Source organism: Pteropus vampyrus, unplaced genomic scaffold (assembly GCF_000151845.1).
Source record: "Pteropus vampyrus isolate Shadow unplaced genomic scaffold, Pvam_2.0 Scaffold16, whole genome shotgun sequence".
Taxonomy (NCBI): domain Eukaryota; kingdom Metazoa; phylum Chordata; class Mammalia; order Chiroptera; family Pteropodidae; genus Pteropus; species Pteropus vampyrus.
This window is the reverse complement of record NW_011888797.1, coordinates 2354050-2365718: the sequence shown is the minus strand read 5'-3', so window position 1 is coordinate 2365718 and position 11669 is coordinate 2354050. Positions and strand designations below refer to the sequence as shown.

Sequence of the window (11669 nt, the reverse complement as noted above, 5' to 3'; positions counted from 1 at the left end):
GTGAGATTTCTTTTCATTCCTGTTCTTTTAGCTGTGTCCTAGGAGCTTGTCTGCCTGCATCCTAGTTTGCACTTTTCAAAAGGAACTTTAGTTTCCACTATTTTTAAAGTGTGTCAGCTGAAATTGATCATTCTATTTCAGTGTGGTTCAATCTGCAAATTGACTATTCATTCAGCAAGTATTTAAAGTACATACTATGTGCTAGGTACTGTTCTCAGTGCTGAAGATGGAAAAAAAATCTCTGCCCTCATTAAGTTTATATCTTGGCAGAAGGAGACAGACAATAAATATACAAGTAAATCATACAGTTTGTAGAAGATAAATGCTATAGAGAAAAATTGAGCAGGGGAAATTGGATGATAGGTGTAGGCTCACTGAGAAGGTGATTTTTGAGCAAAAACTTGAAGAAGGCGAGAGAGCCAGCAACATGGATATACGGGGAAGGAGTGAATCACATAGTGGAAGAGCCGGTGCAGAGCTTCGGAGGCAGGAGTGTGTCTGCCATGTTTGAAGAAGAGCAGGGAGGCCAATGTGGCTGGAAGAGAAGGAACAGGAGAGGAGCCTGGAGAAATAACGGGACCAAATGATGTAGACCCTGTAAAGCCAAAAGTCCTTGTCATGTAGGCTATGACAAGGACTTTTGGCTTTAACTCGGAGTGCGATAAGGAATCATTGGAGGGTTTTGAGTAGGGTGGTAATGTGATTTGACTTTTGTTCCAAAAGGATCATTCTGGCTGTGTGGTGGGAATAGACTGAGGAGGGGCAAAAGGTGTAATAATTCGGACAAGAGGGAAGGCGGCTTGGATCAGAATGGCGGCGAGAAGTGGTTGGATTCTGGACATTCCGGAGGTCAACCCAACAGGGTTTCCTGACATGTCGGTGACGGGGAGGATCACCTTTCTTGTTCTGAGTACTCTGCTGCTGTTTAAAAGCACAAAACAGTGATCGGTATGGCCACAGCACATTGACTCATCATGCTGAACTCAGTGTTGAGTAAAACTCTTAAGTCTTTTAAAAAAAACTTGTACGTGCTAATGTTCACATACCTCTTTTAATTATGCTTATGTGAATTGGTTTTTTGTGCCAAGTTAAAGATCTTAACCTTAGTTTGTAGAAGATTTTATTTTGTTAGATTTGACTTATTGCTCTAAATAGTAAGAACTTTGGAGAACCCTTAGTCTGTTGCCCAGGATAGTAGCTTCTCTGTCAGCTTCATGTAAACCCACGCATTTCACAAGTATGCCTTCTGTATCTTCCAATATCTCGATGGTTTGTTGAACAAGATAGAACCTATGGCAGACCTTTAAAACCTTTCTCTAGGTTGATTCTGGCTTTATAATTTCACACTCTTCGGTTAGAATTGGTTATAACCCACCAAACGTGAGATCTAGCCTGTATATCTCCATTATGTCCATAAAGGTGACGTGAGATGTTATTAGCTACCTTGCTGAGATTATAGTATATAGTACAAATACATATACTGCATCTATTAGAATTCTCCAACCTATCATTGTAGAACCCACCATATTGTGGGGAGAGAGAGGCAGATAGAGACGGAGATAGGAATGTACCTGATAAATTTATTCATAATGAACTCACACCCTTAGAATTCAGTGCTTCCTTTAAAGATAAACAGTGTATTATGAAGGCATTCTTTTCTCCAGTGCTCACCAACTATATTTTTATGGTACATTTGAGACTCTTACCCAGGACTGATATCCATCTTGCCAGGCTGTAATTTGCAGAAGCTGCTTTCCATGCCCATTTTGAAGATCAGAATTACAGCCCTCTGAACCTCCCTTCTCTTTCCCATGATCCCCAAATGTCCGCAGCAAGTTTGCTGATCCAATTTGTCCCCATCTCTTTAGAAGTCTCTCCCAGTTGGTCTGTGTCATCACTCCTCATCCCCCAACTTAATCAGCGCTATCCAGCATTACCTGAATTCATTGTGACTCATAAAGAACCCTAGGATCTACAGTGGCTCCCTGCTGTTAATTTAAAAGCCACTGGCCTGGCTTTTAAGAGCCCCTTTCTGTTAGCTCCTACATCTGTGATTTCTGTCAATTTATCATTTCCTCATCTCTGCTGCCTACGTGAATCTCCTTGGTATTGCAAAATTTAACATTGATTTTACATTGTTTTATATTGGCCCTTTTTTTTTTGAGACCATTCATTATACTATTTTAACAATTCTCAAAATGCTTTGTATAGTGATCTGCCAGACATCATAGTTAAGTATTTATTAAAAATATGCTTGTTTATTCTATTTTTTATTGTAGTTGAAGATGCCCATGGTGCAGTGTTTAAAGGAAACAGCAAACAGACCATTTGGAGGGGCTATTTGGTATGTTATTTTAAATTAAGTGTATTTTTGGAGTGGAGTAGAATAAAAGTAAGAGTAATAAAGCTGTTTTACTTCAAGAGGCTTTTTAGTGTTTATTTTTTCTCTAAGGCTAGCTTTCTAGTATTAATGAATATTGATTTAAGTAATCTTAACATTCTATTCTGAAGCTTATATGATACAATAGATCTTTACTAGTTTTCTCAGCTGTAAGTTTTCACCAGCCTTATGATGTGGAAAGTGAGTTGTGTTTTTCTCCTCTCATTTTAGACAACAGATAAAGAAGTCCCTGGGCTAGTGCTAATGCAAGATTTGGCTTTCTTGAGTGGGTTTCCACCAACATTCAAGGAAACAAATCAACTAAAAACCAAATTGCCAGAAAATCTTTCTTCTAAAGTAAAACTGGTAAGAACACAGAAAATAGAGCCACCAGTATGGCGCATCTCGTTTAATTCATGACTCTTCTCCTGTGGTCCATTTCGTTCATAGTGTAGCTGACAATCGTAAGCAAAAAGCATCTCTATTCTGCCACAATATGTTGTCATGAAGAAGGCACTTTATTCTTAGAAAATCCTCGTTCCTTACTATTAATTTGGGGAAAATTCTAAGAGTCTTAAGAGTCTCATTTGCTTTGTTGATTTCCCAAATAGAAGCAGATCATTTGTTCAACAAGTGAGCTTCTGCTCTGTGTCAGGTGCTGTTATATCTGCTGAGAATATAGCAGTGGACAAAAAAGACAAAAGCCCTGATGGAAGCGGAAGTCTGGAAGGTGGAGATGGGGGAAACCGTACACGCAGTAGGTACACACGGATTCCAACCTGCGTGTCTATCGAGAGCCTTCACCCAAAGGGACTATGCTTCAGATGTTTGGAACATTTGGTAATGTGAAATCTTCATTCATTAATAGCTAGTCGAGCCATTATCGTATTTAGGATTTATACTTATTAACTCTTCATGCTTGGCCAGTCATGCCGTTTGTTAGGGTTGACTTTGGAGGCTGCTGTGTGACACGCCTTTTCCATAACATCTTTTGCTTTCAGAGCCACTTGCTTGATTGATTCAGGGTGCAGTCCACGTGGGTGTACTTTCTTTTTGACCCTATGTCAGGATGCCTGCTGTCTGTCAGAAACATTCCAGATTGTAAAATGTGGCTGTCTTTTCTCTTAAAAGGGAAGACATAAAGTTCTTGGTTCAGAGATTTGTTAGGCTCTCATTTTCTTGATTTTACAAAGAAATGTTCTTTGAATTCTGCTGCTATATTTAGCTTGACTGATTCTTACTTCCTGCCCCTGTTGATGTCATTGAGTAATCTGCAGGTGGAAGGATGGAGATGGAGACAGCGGTGGGGGAGAGCTGTGATTAGGCAGTTCTTGTTTATTTCCTGCCTTCACCATGTTTTTTTTATTTTTTTTTTTTTTTCTTTTTTTCATATTTTCCTCCACAACTTCCTTTATGGTACCTGGAAATATGGAATATCATAGTACCCAGCTAGAATAGGGCTGAATTATTTCTTATCTGCAGTTATTTTTTTTAAATAGACATTATATTCCTCCTTCCCCTGAGTTATTTTTCATCCCGATTTGGGCAGATAAAACTGTGCCCTATGCTAACCAGGCAAATGGCTCTGAAAACGATAGATGTTAAGGAAAAGGCATGTCACATGGCAGCCTCCAAAGTCAACTTTTAACAAGTGGCATGACTGGCCAAGAGTGAAGAGTGTTAATAAGTATAAATCCTAAATATGTTAATGGCTCAACTAGCTATTAATGAATGAAGGTTTCATTCATTATCGAATGTTCCAAACATCTGATTTCAGCCAAGGTTTATTTGGCTTCTTGGCTTCTTAGCTATTAGTTCTAGATTTAAAGACCCATGTATATCTGTACTTTTGACTGTCAGCTCAAATTCCTTATGCAGAAAGAATGACATTCTTGATTCTATTCATATAATTTCAACTATATTACATTTTTAAAGGGAGGAGGTTCATGACACTTCTCTGTTCTCCACTCAGCTTTGACTAGCCCATGTCTCTTTGCCTGCTGCCTCACCAGTGCATCTGCTAGTGGATGGTGGTGTGCTGTCAAAGGATGTTAATCCAAGTAGTGGTCAACCCGTCAGTGAACTATTTTGGGGTGGTGTGGGGTGGTGTGTGCAGGTAGAGGTAGGGCGGGTTGGTAACCCAAGTTGGACAAGGAGTACCAGCAGGTTCTATGCATGTTGATACATACACACTTTCACCCACCGTTCATTCACCCAGTTGGAGACTAATTGGGATTCCCAGACTTGTCTTTGTGGAGGCCAGCACCTCTTCACAGGTTCAAGCTAATTATCCATAACATTCATGTCTGGTCATTTTCATGATGTCAATACCTGTGATCAACTTAAGGGATTAGGACTTTTTGGAGGCTAGGGAGAAAATGAGGAAGAGGAAGAATAGAAAGACTATGTCAGCATTCGAGTCCAATTCTTCAAGTGACCTACTTAGGTTCTACTTCCTGGTTTTATTATGAGGACCCCGAGAATGAAGTTTTCTATCATTGGGTTCCCAATCCATTTAGTGGCATTTATTAAATGCCTGCTGTGTTCCAGGGAGTATGCTGAGGATAAAAGTGAATAAATGCACTTAAATAATTTTGGGGCGTGATTAATTCCAAATAAGTGTTCATGCAGCATGCTGCGAATGCACCTTGGCTGTAAGTGTACTGGAGGCAAGGAAGGCAGCCTTTGCAGAATAGGAAGTATTTTAGATAGGCTCTGAACAGAGCAGCCATTCTCAGTAGAGAAGGGAGTGGGAAAGACCATTCTAAGAAGAGGACACAGTCTGAGCAAAGGACCAGAGGCTTATAAGTTAATGGTATTTGCAGAGAACCAGGATGACTGTTCCTGGAGGCCAGAGCCCAGAAAAGGATTTTGCAGGTGCTGAGATTTGGAAGGTAGCTTGAGGCCAGACGGAGAAAGATCTCCAGGTAAAGAGCCTGGAGGCAGGGAGCATCTTTAGGAGGAGGAAGACCCCTTTCTAAGGAACATAGTCGGGGAAGGTGTAGCAGGTAACCAGATTAGACAGGATGAGGCTGGAGGCAGGAAAACCAGTTCAGCCACTGCTGCCATAGCCCAGCAAAACATTCGGGTTCAGCAAGTGCCTTGTCTGTGGTGCCAGTGATAAAAATGGTTCCAAAAACATCTGAGAGAAACTCTCAACATGACCCAGTGACTCATTTAACTATTGGGGGAGAGGGAAGGAAAAATGAAAGGGGAAGTGGATATTTCTAGAGAAGATAGAAGTGACGGCATTAACCAAACTCAAGAGCCTCACTGGGAGAAGCAAGCTTTTTGGAGAAGGAAACTCAGAGCTCAGTTTGGAGTGTGTTACGTTAGAGGTGCTTTGTGGCATGTGCGAGGAAAAGAGCCGTTAGGCAGTGGACTTCAGGACATGAATGGTTGAACCATTTTGCTCTCCCAGGCTCCCCCAGGAGGCCTTTGCCAAGACCTGTGACCTCCTAGCCACTAAAGCTCGGTTCTGTCCCATAGACCCCTCAATGGGCTGTGAGTCTCAGGAGAGGTACTGCGTAGTGATTATTTTGGGGCCTTGCACTTAGGAGGACACTCAAGAAAGGCTTGTTGAAGGAATGAGCAAGAAGAAAGGCTGCGACTAAACACACCTGCCACATACAATGTCTTGGAATGTAAAGGGAAACGTTTCGCAGTCATTATCCACAGAGGTCACCTTCAGGTTTGGTACCATGGATGTGTTCATACAGCTTTACTTCGCCTTTATTCTGTTTAGAGCAAAACCGGAATTTCCAAGCCCATCCCCAACCCTCCCCAGGAAAGGTGGAACTTGACAGTTGTTTCATTTGCAAGATAATAGATTTAAGTTCATAAAAACTTTTCTGTGGACTACAGTCTTATAAATCAAACAGTCTTTTCTATTAAAGACCTTCAGTTTGAGATACCTTGAGGTGAGTCCTTTTATTATCTGATTAATTACCACTAACTTATCTGTAGATGGACACAGAATTCACCTTTTGAGAAATTAGATTGTCCATTAGTCTTCATTTTCAGCTCAAGCTAAATCATTCTGTGTTTTTAGACATTTTCATTCATGGTGGGGTTTTTTTGTTTGTTTTTTGAGTCCCCCCCCCACTTCTTTAACATATGTTAGAGCAGGCGGAAAGTCTTCCCAGAGCTCTCAAGTGTATTCTCACATTTGGTTTAATTAAATGATAGTGGTTGCCGAGTGGGTGTGCAAAACAAGTGGAGGACATGGATTTGTCCTCAAGCTATTTATAATCTTGGAAGCAGTATTTTTTTCATATTAAGTATTCACATAGTGAAACAAGATAGTATAAGATTGGATATGTAGTGGTACAGACTTTTAGTTGTTACATGAAGATAGGAAAGGTCTGTGGATCAGAGACACGGGAAGTTTTCAGAGAGAGGGGCTGCATGGGATCCTTGACGGCTGACCCAGGTTATTTGTTTCAGCAAGAAGGACCATGTGGGCAGGGTGGGAACAGCATATTGTGCTGTCTGGACTCTTGGCCCCCTCAAACCTCTGTTCAGGGTATGTGCAAGATCACAGCAAATTGTAGTAATATTGCATTAATGCCCTTTCTTTCGTGACTTCCCTAAAACTATCTTATGCATGTTCTCTTTTAAAGCATGGCACCCTTTCTTTTGGTTTTATTCCTAAAATAAAACACTTCAGTAGATTAAACAGGCAACTCTAGAACTGATTTAACTTTTAGAAACCTACCAGGACATAATAAGAACTAGTAGGTTTGAGTTGTTGAATCGCTAGAAGGAACTAATTTGTTCTTCAGTTTTATTAGCTGGCATGTTTTTTCCCTTACCTTATACTAACATATATGGGTGTTATCAATCATGTTATTCCAGGTAATGCTACAGTGACAAACATCCTGAAGTGTAAATGGCTTAAAAATAGCAAAGCTTTATTTCTCAGTCATGCTTCATGTCCCTTGTGGGTCTGCGGGGGGTAGGTGTCGAGAAGTTCTTTCTTTGAAAAATGTATCATTTAAAGAATTTAGATAAATTTATAATTTCAAATAAGAAGCTATATGAGGAAGCAGTTGCCCGCAGCTGCCCACAGTTGCCAAGCTAAGAACCTCAGCCTTTGGCACTTATTACCACCACTTTTCCTTAACCACTTCCTGGCTCTCTTCCGGCAATGTAAGGTTTCCAGGATTGGGGTGCCATCTAGTGGCTAGCACAGGATACTTCCTCCCCACCTTTTTCACCACTCAAAACTTGGTTGATAACAGTGGCAGAAAATCATTTCATACATATAAATATTCCCTTCTGCCATTTACTTTTCATCTCTCTTCCAATCATTGTATAGTTACCTTTGGAAAATGTGTGTGAAATTTTGAAATAGTTTTCCAGAATAAAAGGAGTTTGGAAGGAGAGATTAAGCATAAGGGTATTTTCCTGATAAATTTTAAATTAAATTAGATTAATAAGTGCTGTATTCTAGGATACTGATTTTTAGCACTCCAGGGATCCCTACAGCTACTGTGGGAGCCACTGTGGGAGGCAGAGAAGGGGCAGAGGAGGCTGGGGGTGGGTAGTGAGAGACTCTGTAGGCACCCAGATAGAAGAATATTAGCCCTGCATGTCTGCCTCCCGTCCGCCCCCCACACCTAGGCAGGATGGTGACCACAGTGAGAGCTGACCTTCAGTCAGTGCTTAGGATATGCCAGGTGCTGCCAACGTGAAAGAACGTAATCAGTCAGGAAGACAGCACACACACGAGCATGTGCACACACACACCCACACACAACTTGTGGTAAGAGTTAGTGGCCTACATAATAAAAAGGGAGAAAGATAGAAATTCTAACTAACCTCTAGTTTTTTGGCCTACCTAAACTCAGGAACCTTTGAAAGATGAGCTAAGTATAGTCATGTTGCAAATACAAGAGCTCAGAATGAGCCCATATGATTTGTGTTTGCTTCTGTTTTATACATTGAGAAAGAAGGCCCTGGGCTCTGTTAGAAGAGCCAGTTCAACAGAAGGATTTTGCTGTGCTAGATTAGTGGTTTTCAATTCACTCCTGCCTTTTTCAGTTCTGAAAGGCCTTTTTCATAGGAAATTGTATGATACAAGGTTAGAACATAAACAAATCAAGGGTGGTTTGGACTCATAGAGGTAGGGAAGGCTGCTAGTAAAATGTGTTGATGCTCATCATGATGGCTCCTCTTAGATTTACAGTTGCTTCAAAAGCTTTGCTCCCAAAGGTGCTTTTCCTACGGAAGCACTTCCGGCAGCCCTGCCAAAGACCCTCCGAGGTGTGCGGCACAGAAGCCGTTTGGACCCCCCACCAGCAGACTTGCTCTCCACCAATTCCAATTCCAGTGAAGTTGCACTGCAGGGCTTTCCCCCAGTATAAGCAGATCGGCAATATTCTAGAACAAAGGTCACAAACTGGGGAACAGATGTATCTTGTTCAAATGTATGACAATTAAATATATTTGAGCCCACTTTGAAAATTGGGGGATTTCATGTAAGACTCGGGGATTCTGGCCTCTCAGGAGATCCGACAGCACTGGGTGGCACTGAGTAGTGGCTGTGGCTTTCAGGTGGGGCCTGAGATGTCCCATTTGCCACAGTCCCTACCACTCTCTCTTGTTTTTAATATCTGGTCTGTTCCATTTATTTGGGAAAAGTGTCTGGCCTGTTTAGGTTTTCTCTTTTTGGTGATAATTGGCTTGCTGTTTCATATATATGTGAAACTTTTAATATTTAAATATACATATTTAGGTGTATACTGTGTATAATATGTATTTAAAGTTTAAAGATCAAACTGAGAATTTAAAGGTGTCTCTTCTTTAGGGCTCAGTTTTTCCAGGCAACCCTCTTATCATTTTACAGTTGCAGTTGTACTCAGAGGCCAGTGTAGCACTTCTGAAATTGAATAACCCGAAAGATTTCCAAGAACTGAATAAGCAGACTAAGAAGAACATGACCATTGATGGAAAAGAACTGACCATAAGTCCTGCGTATTTATTATGGGATCTGAGTGCCATCAGCCAGGTAAGGGATGCAGAGATGCTTTTAAAACCTGAATCAAGAGTTGAAAATGTATAAATCACTGTATTAGAAGAAAGAAGACTTGAGTTGATTGAAACTTTTCTAATTTTCCAATCACTGCCATTGGTTAATATTACTTGAAATGATCTAGAAACAGATGCAAGAACCTTTTCTAAAAAGTGTGTTAAAGAAATGCTGTTTATTTGTGATGTTGTTGTTTTAACTGTGCTGAATTTTTTGCAGTTTTTATAATGTTTAAAAGTAAGACTGGGTCTTTAGAAGTCTGTCAGAGCACCCTGAGAACAGGGCAGGGGTAGAGACAGCAGGAGGAGGTGTGACCTGGAGTATTTTTACATTGTCATGTACCAAATGTTTTTCTCAGTCTAAGCAGGATGAAGATGTTTCTGCCAGCCGTTTCGAAGATAATGAAGAACTGAGATACTCACTGCGATCGATTGAGAGGCATGCGCCCTGGGTTCGGAATATTTTCATCGTCACCAACGGGCAGATTCCATCCTGGCTAAACCTTGATAATCCTCGAGTGACAATAGTGACACACCAGGTATGTGACTTTCCATATATCACAAGGCTGTAGTTTCTTTTGTCTTTTACTGTTCTTTTACTTTTTTCTAATTTCATTTCCCTCACCCTGTCGCCTCCATTTCCACCTTCCCTTTATCCAGTCAGCCAACCCTCCCTCCCTCTCTCCCTCCCTCCCTCCCTCCCTCCTTCCCTCCTTTCTTTTCTCCCTCTCTCCCTTCCTAAAACAAAAAAGAAACAAACTCTCACCACCCTCTTTCTCTCTCTCTTTTTTTTTTCCATTAAAAGGATGTTTTTCGAAATTTGAGCCACTTGCCTACCTTTAGTTCACCAGCTATTGAAAGTCACATTCATCGCATTGAAGGGCTATCCCAGAAGTTTATTTACCTGAATGACGATGTCATGTTTGGGAAGGATGTCTGGCCAGATGATTTTTACAGTCACTCCAAAGGTCAGAAGGTAAATACCTAAGAGGAAGGGATGTCTAGCTTGGAAGTCACTTAGAAGTTATAAACAGGAACATTAGGATTCAGTGTATATGCTACTATGTTCAGATTTGATCAAATAAGCATTTTGAGCACTAAGCTCAGGAGAGTTAACAATTTGAGAGAAAGAAAACTACTTCCTAGTAGTTTATCACTTCCCTACATTCTCAGGCACCCAGAACCCACTCTGTCTCCTTAACCCTCTAAATTTTCTACAACAGCAGAAAAGGCAAAATCACTATGAAACACAAAATTATGGTTACATTGTCAGCAAAGTAACCAAGAGAGAAAATTAACCCATTTTTTTGCTTAAATACATGGATGAAATTTCATTGAAGGCAGTAGGTCTCACTCTGGCTTTGAGAGGCAGGATGGAGAAGTGTTACGCGTGCAGACCCAAGAGCCAACTGTTTAAAACAGTTCTGGGCAATGACCTGACATCTGCGTTTCCTGTCTGCATAGTGGGGAAAATAGGAATCCCTGTATAACATTGTCAGAGGATTCATTGATAAGCTGGAGACTTAATCATCATAAGCTTGTAAGTGATCGAACTCTGCAACTATAAGTTCCAAATGCACAAAGCCACTTTCTCTGTTGCTGTTTATGCTGCTGCGGAGTGGTCATTGTCTTGTTCCCCTGCTCAGTGGCTTCCCCTGCGTTAGATTATAGGGCTGCAAAGTTGAGCTGTGGCTTGAGAGGGGAGACAAACGAAATCAGTGACTGTACAGTGATTTCGTGCTGGCAGGTACACCCTGGGTGCTAAGGAGTTGGGAGCATAAGAGGTTGAAATCAGACAGGAATAGGGAAAAATTCCCACCTGGATTGAAATGAAGAACTTAGAAGAATAAGTAGGAGTTGGTGAGATTACAAACAGATGGAATATGTAGCAGGCATGGAGATATTAAAAGGGTAGCATTTTTTTTTAATGATTTTAACTTAAAAAGTAACCATGTGCCATATCACTCATTTTGAAAGTAGATGAGTTCACAACTCAGATTATTTAGCTGATTAGTTTATCACATAACCTTATGCTTAGAAAGATGTTTATCTGCTGCTTTTCTCAGTCTTGAGACAGATTATGCGTTAATACACTCAGCAGTGAATGACACTTGTCACTGAAAAGCAGTGACTTGTGTGATATACTTTACACCTGCTTTGGCATGTATTTGTACTCATGTTAAAGTCTGACATGTTGCCATTTTATTTCAAAATATAAGACCATGTCGTGAGAAACTAATTCACGAGTTGAGTCCTT

At 40.7% G+C, this 11669-nt stretch overlaps 1 protein-coding gene across 2 annotated transcripts in view; it reads left to right on the top strand.

Moving 5' to 3' along the window:
• The window catches only part of GNPTAB (N-acetylglucosamine-1-phosphate transferase alpha and beta subunits), a 60369-nt gene that overhangs the window by 29799 nt on the left and 18901 nt on the right, over positions 1-11669 (top strand). For both annotated transcript variants that reach the window (XM_011386771.2, XM_023527320.1), the window contains exons 6-10: positions 2280-2344; positions 2612-2746; positions 9231-9392; positions 9772-9951; positions 10218-10388. In XM_011386771.2, the coding sequence (XP_011385073.1) occupies positions 2280-2344; positions 2612-2746; positions 9231-9392; positions 9772-9951; positions 10218-10388 (713 nt within the window). The remainder of the gene's footprint in view (positions 1-2279; positions 2345-2611; positions 2747-9230; positions 9393-9771; positions 9952-10217; positions 10389-11669) is intronic.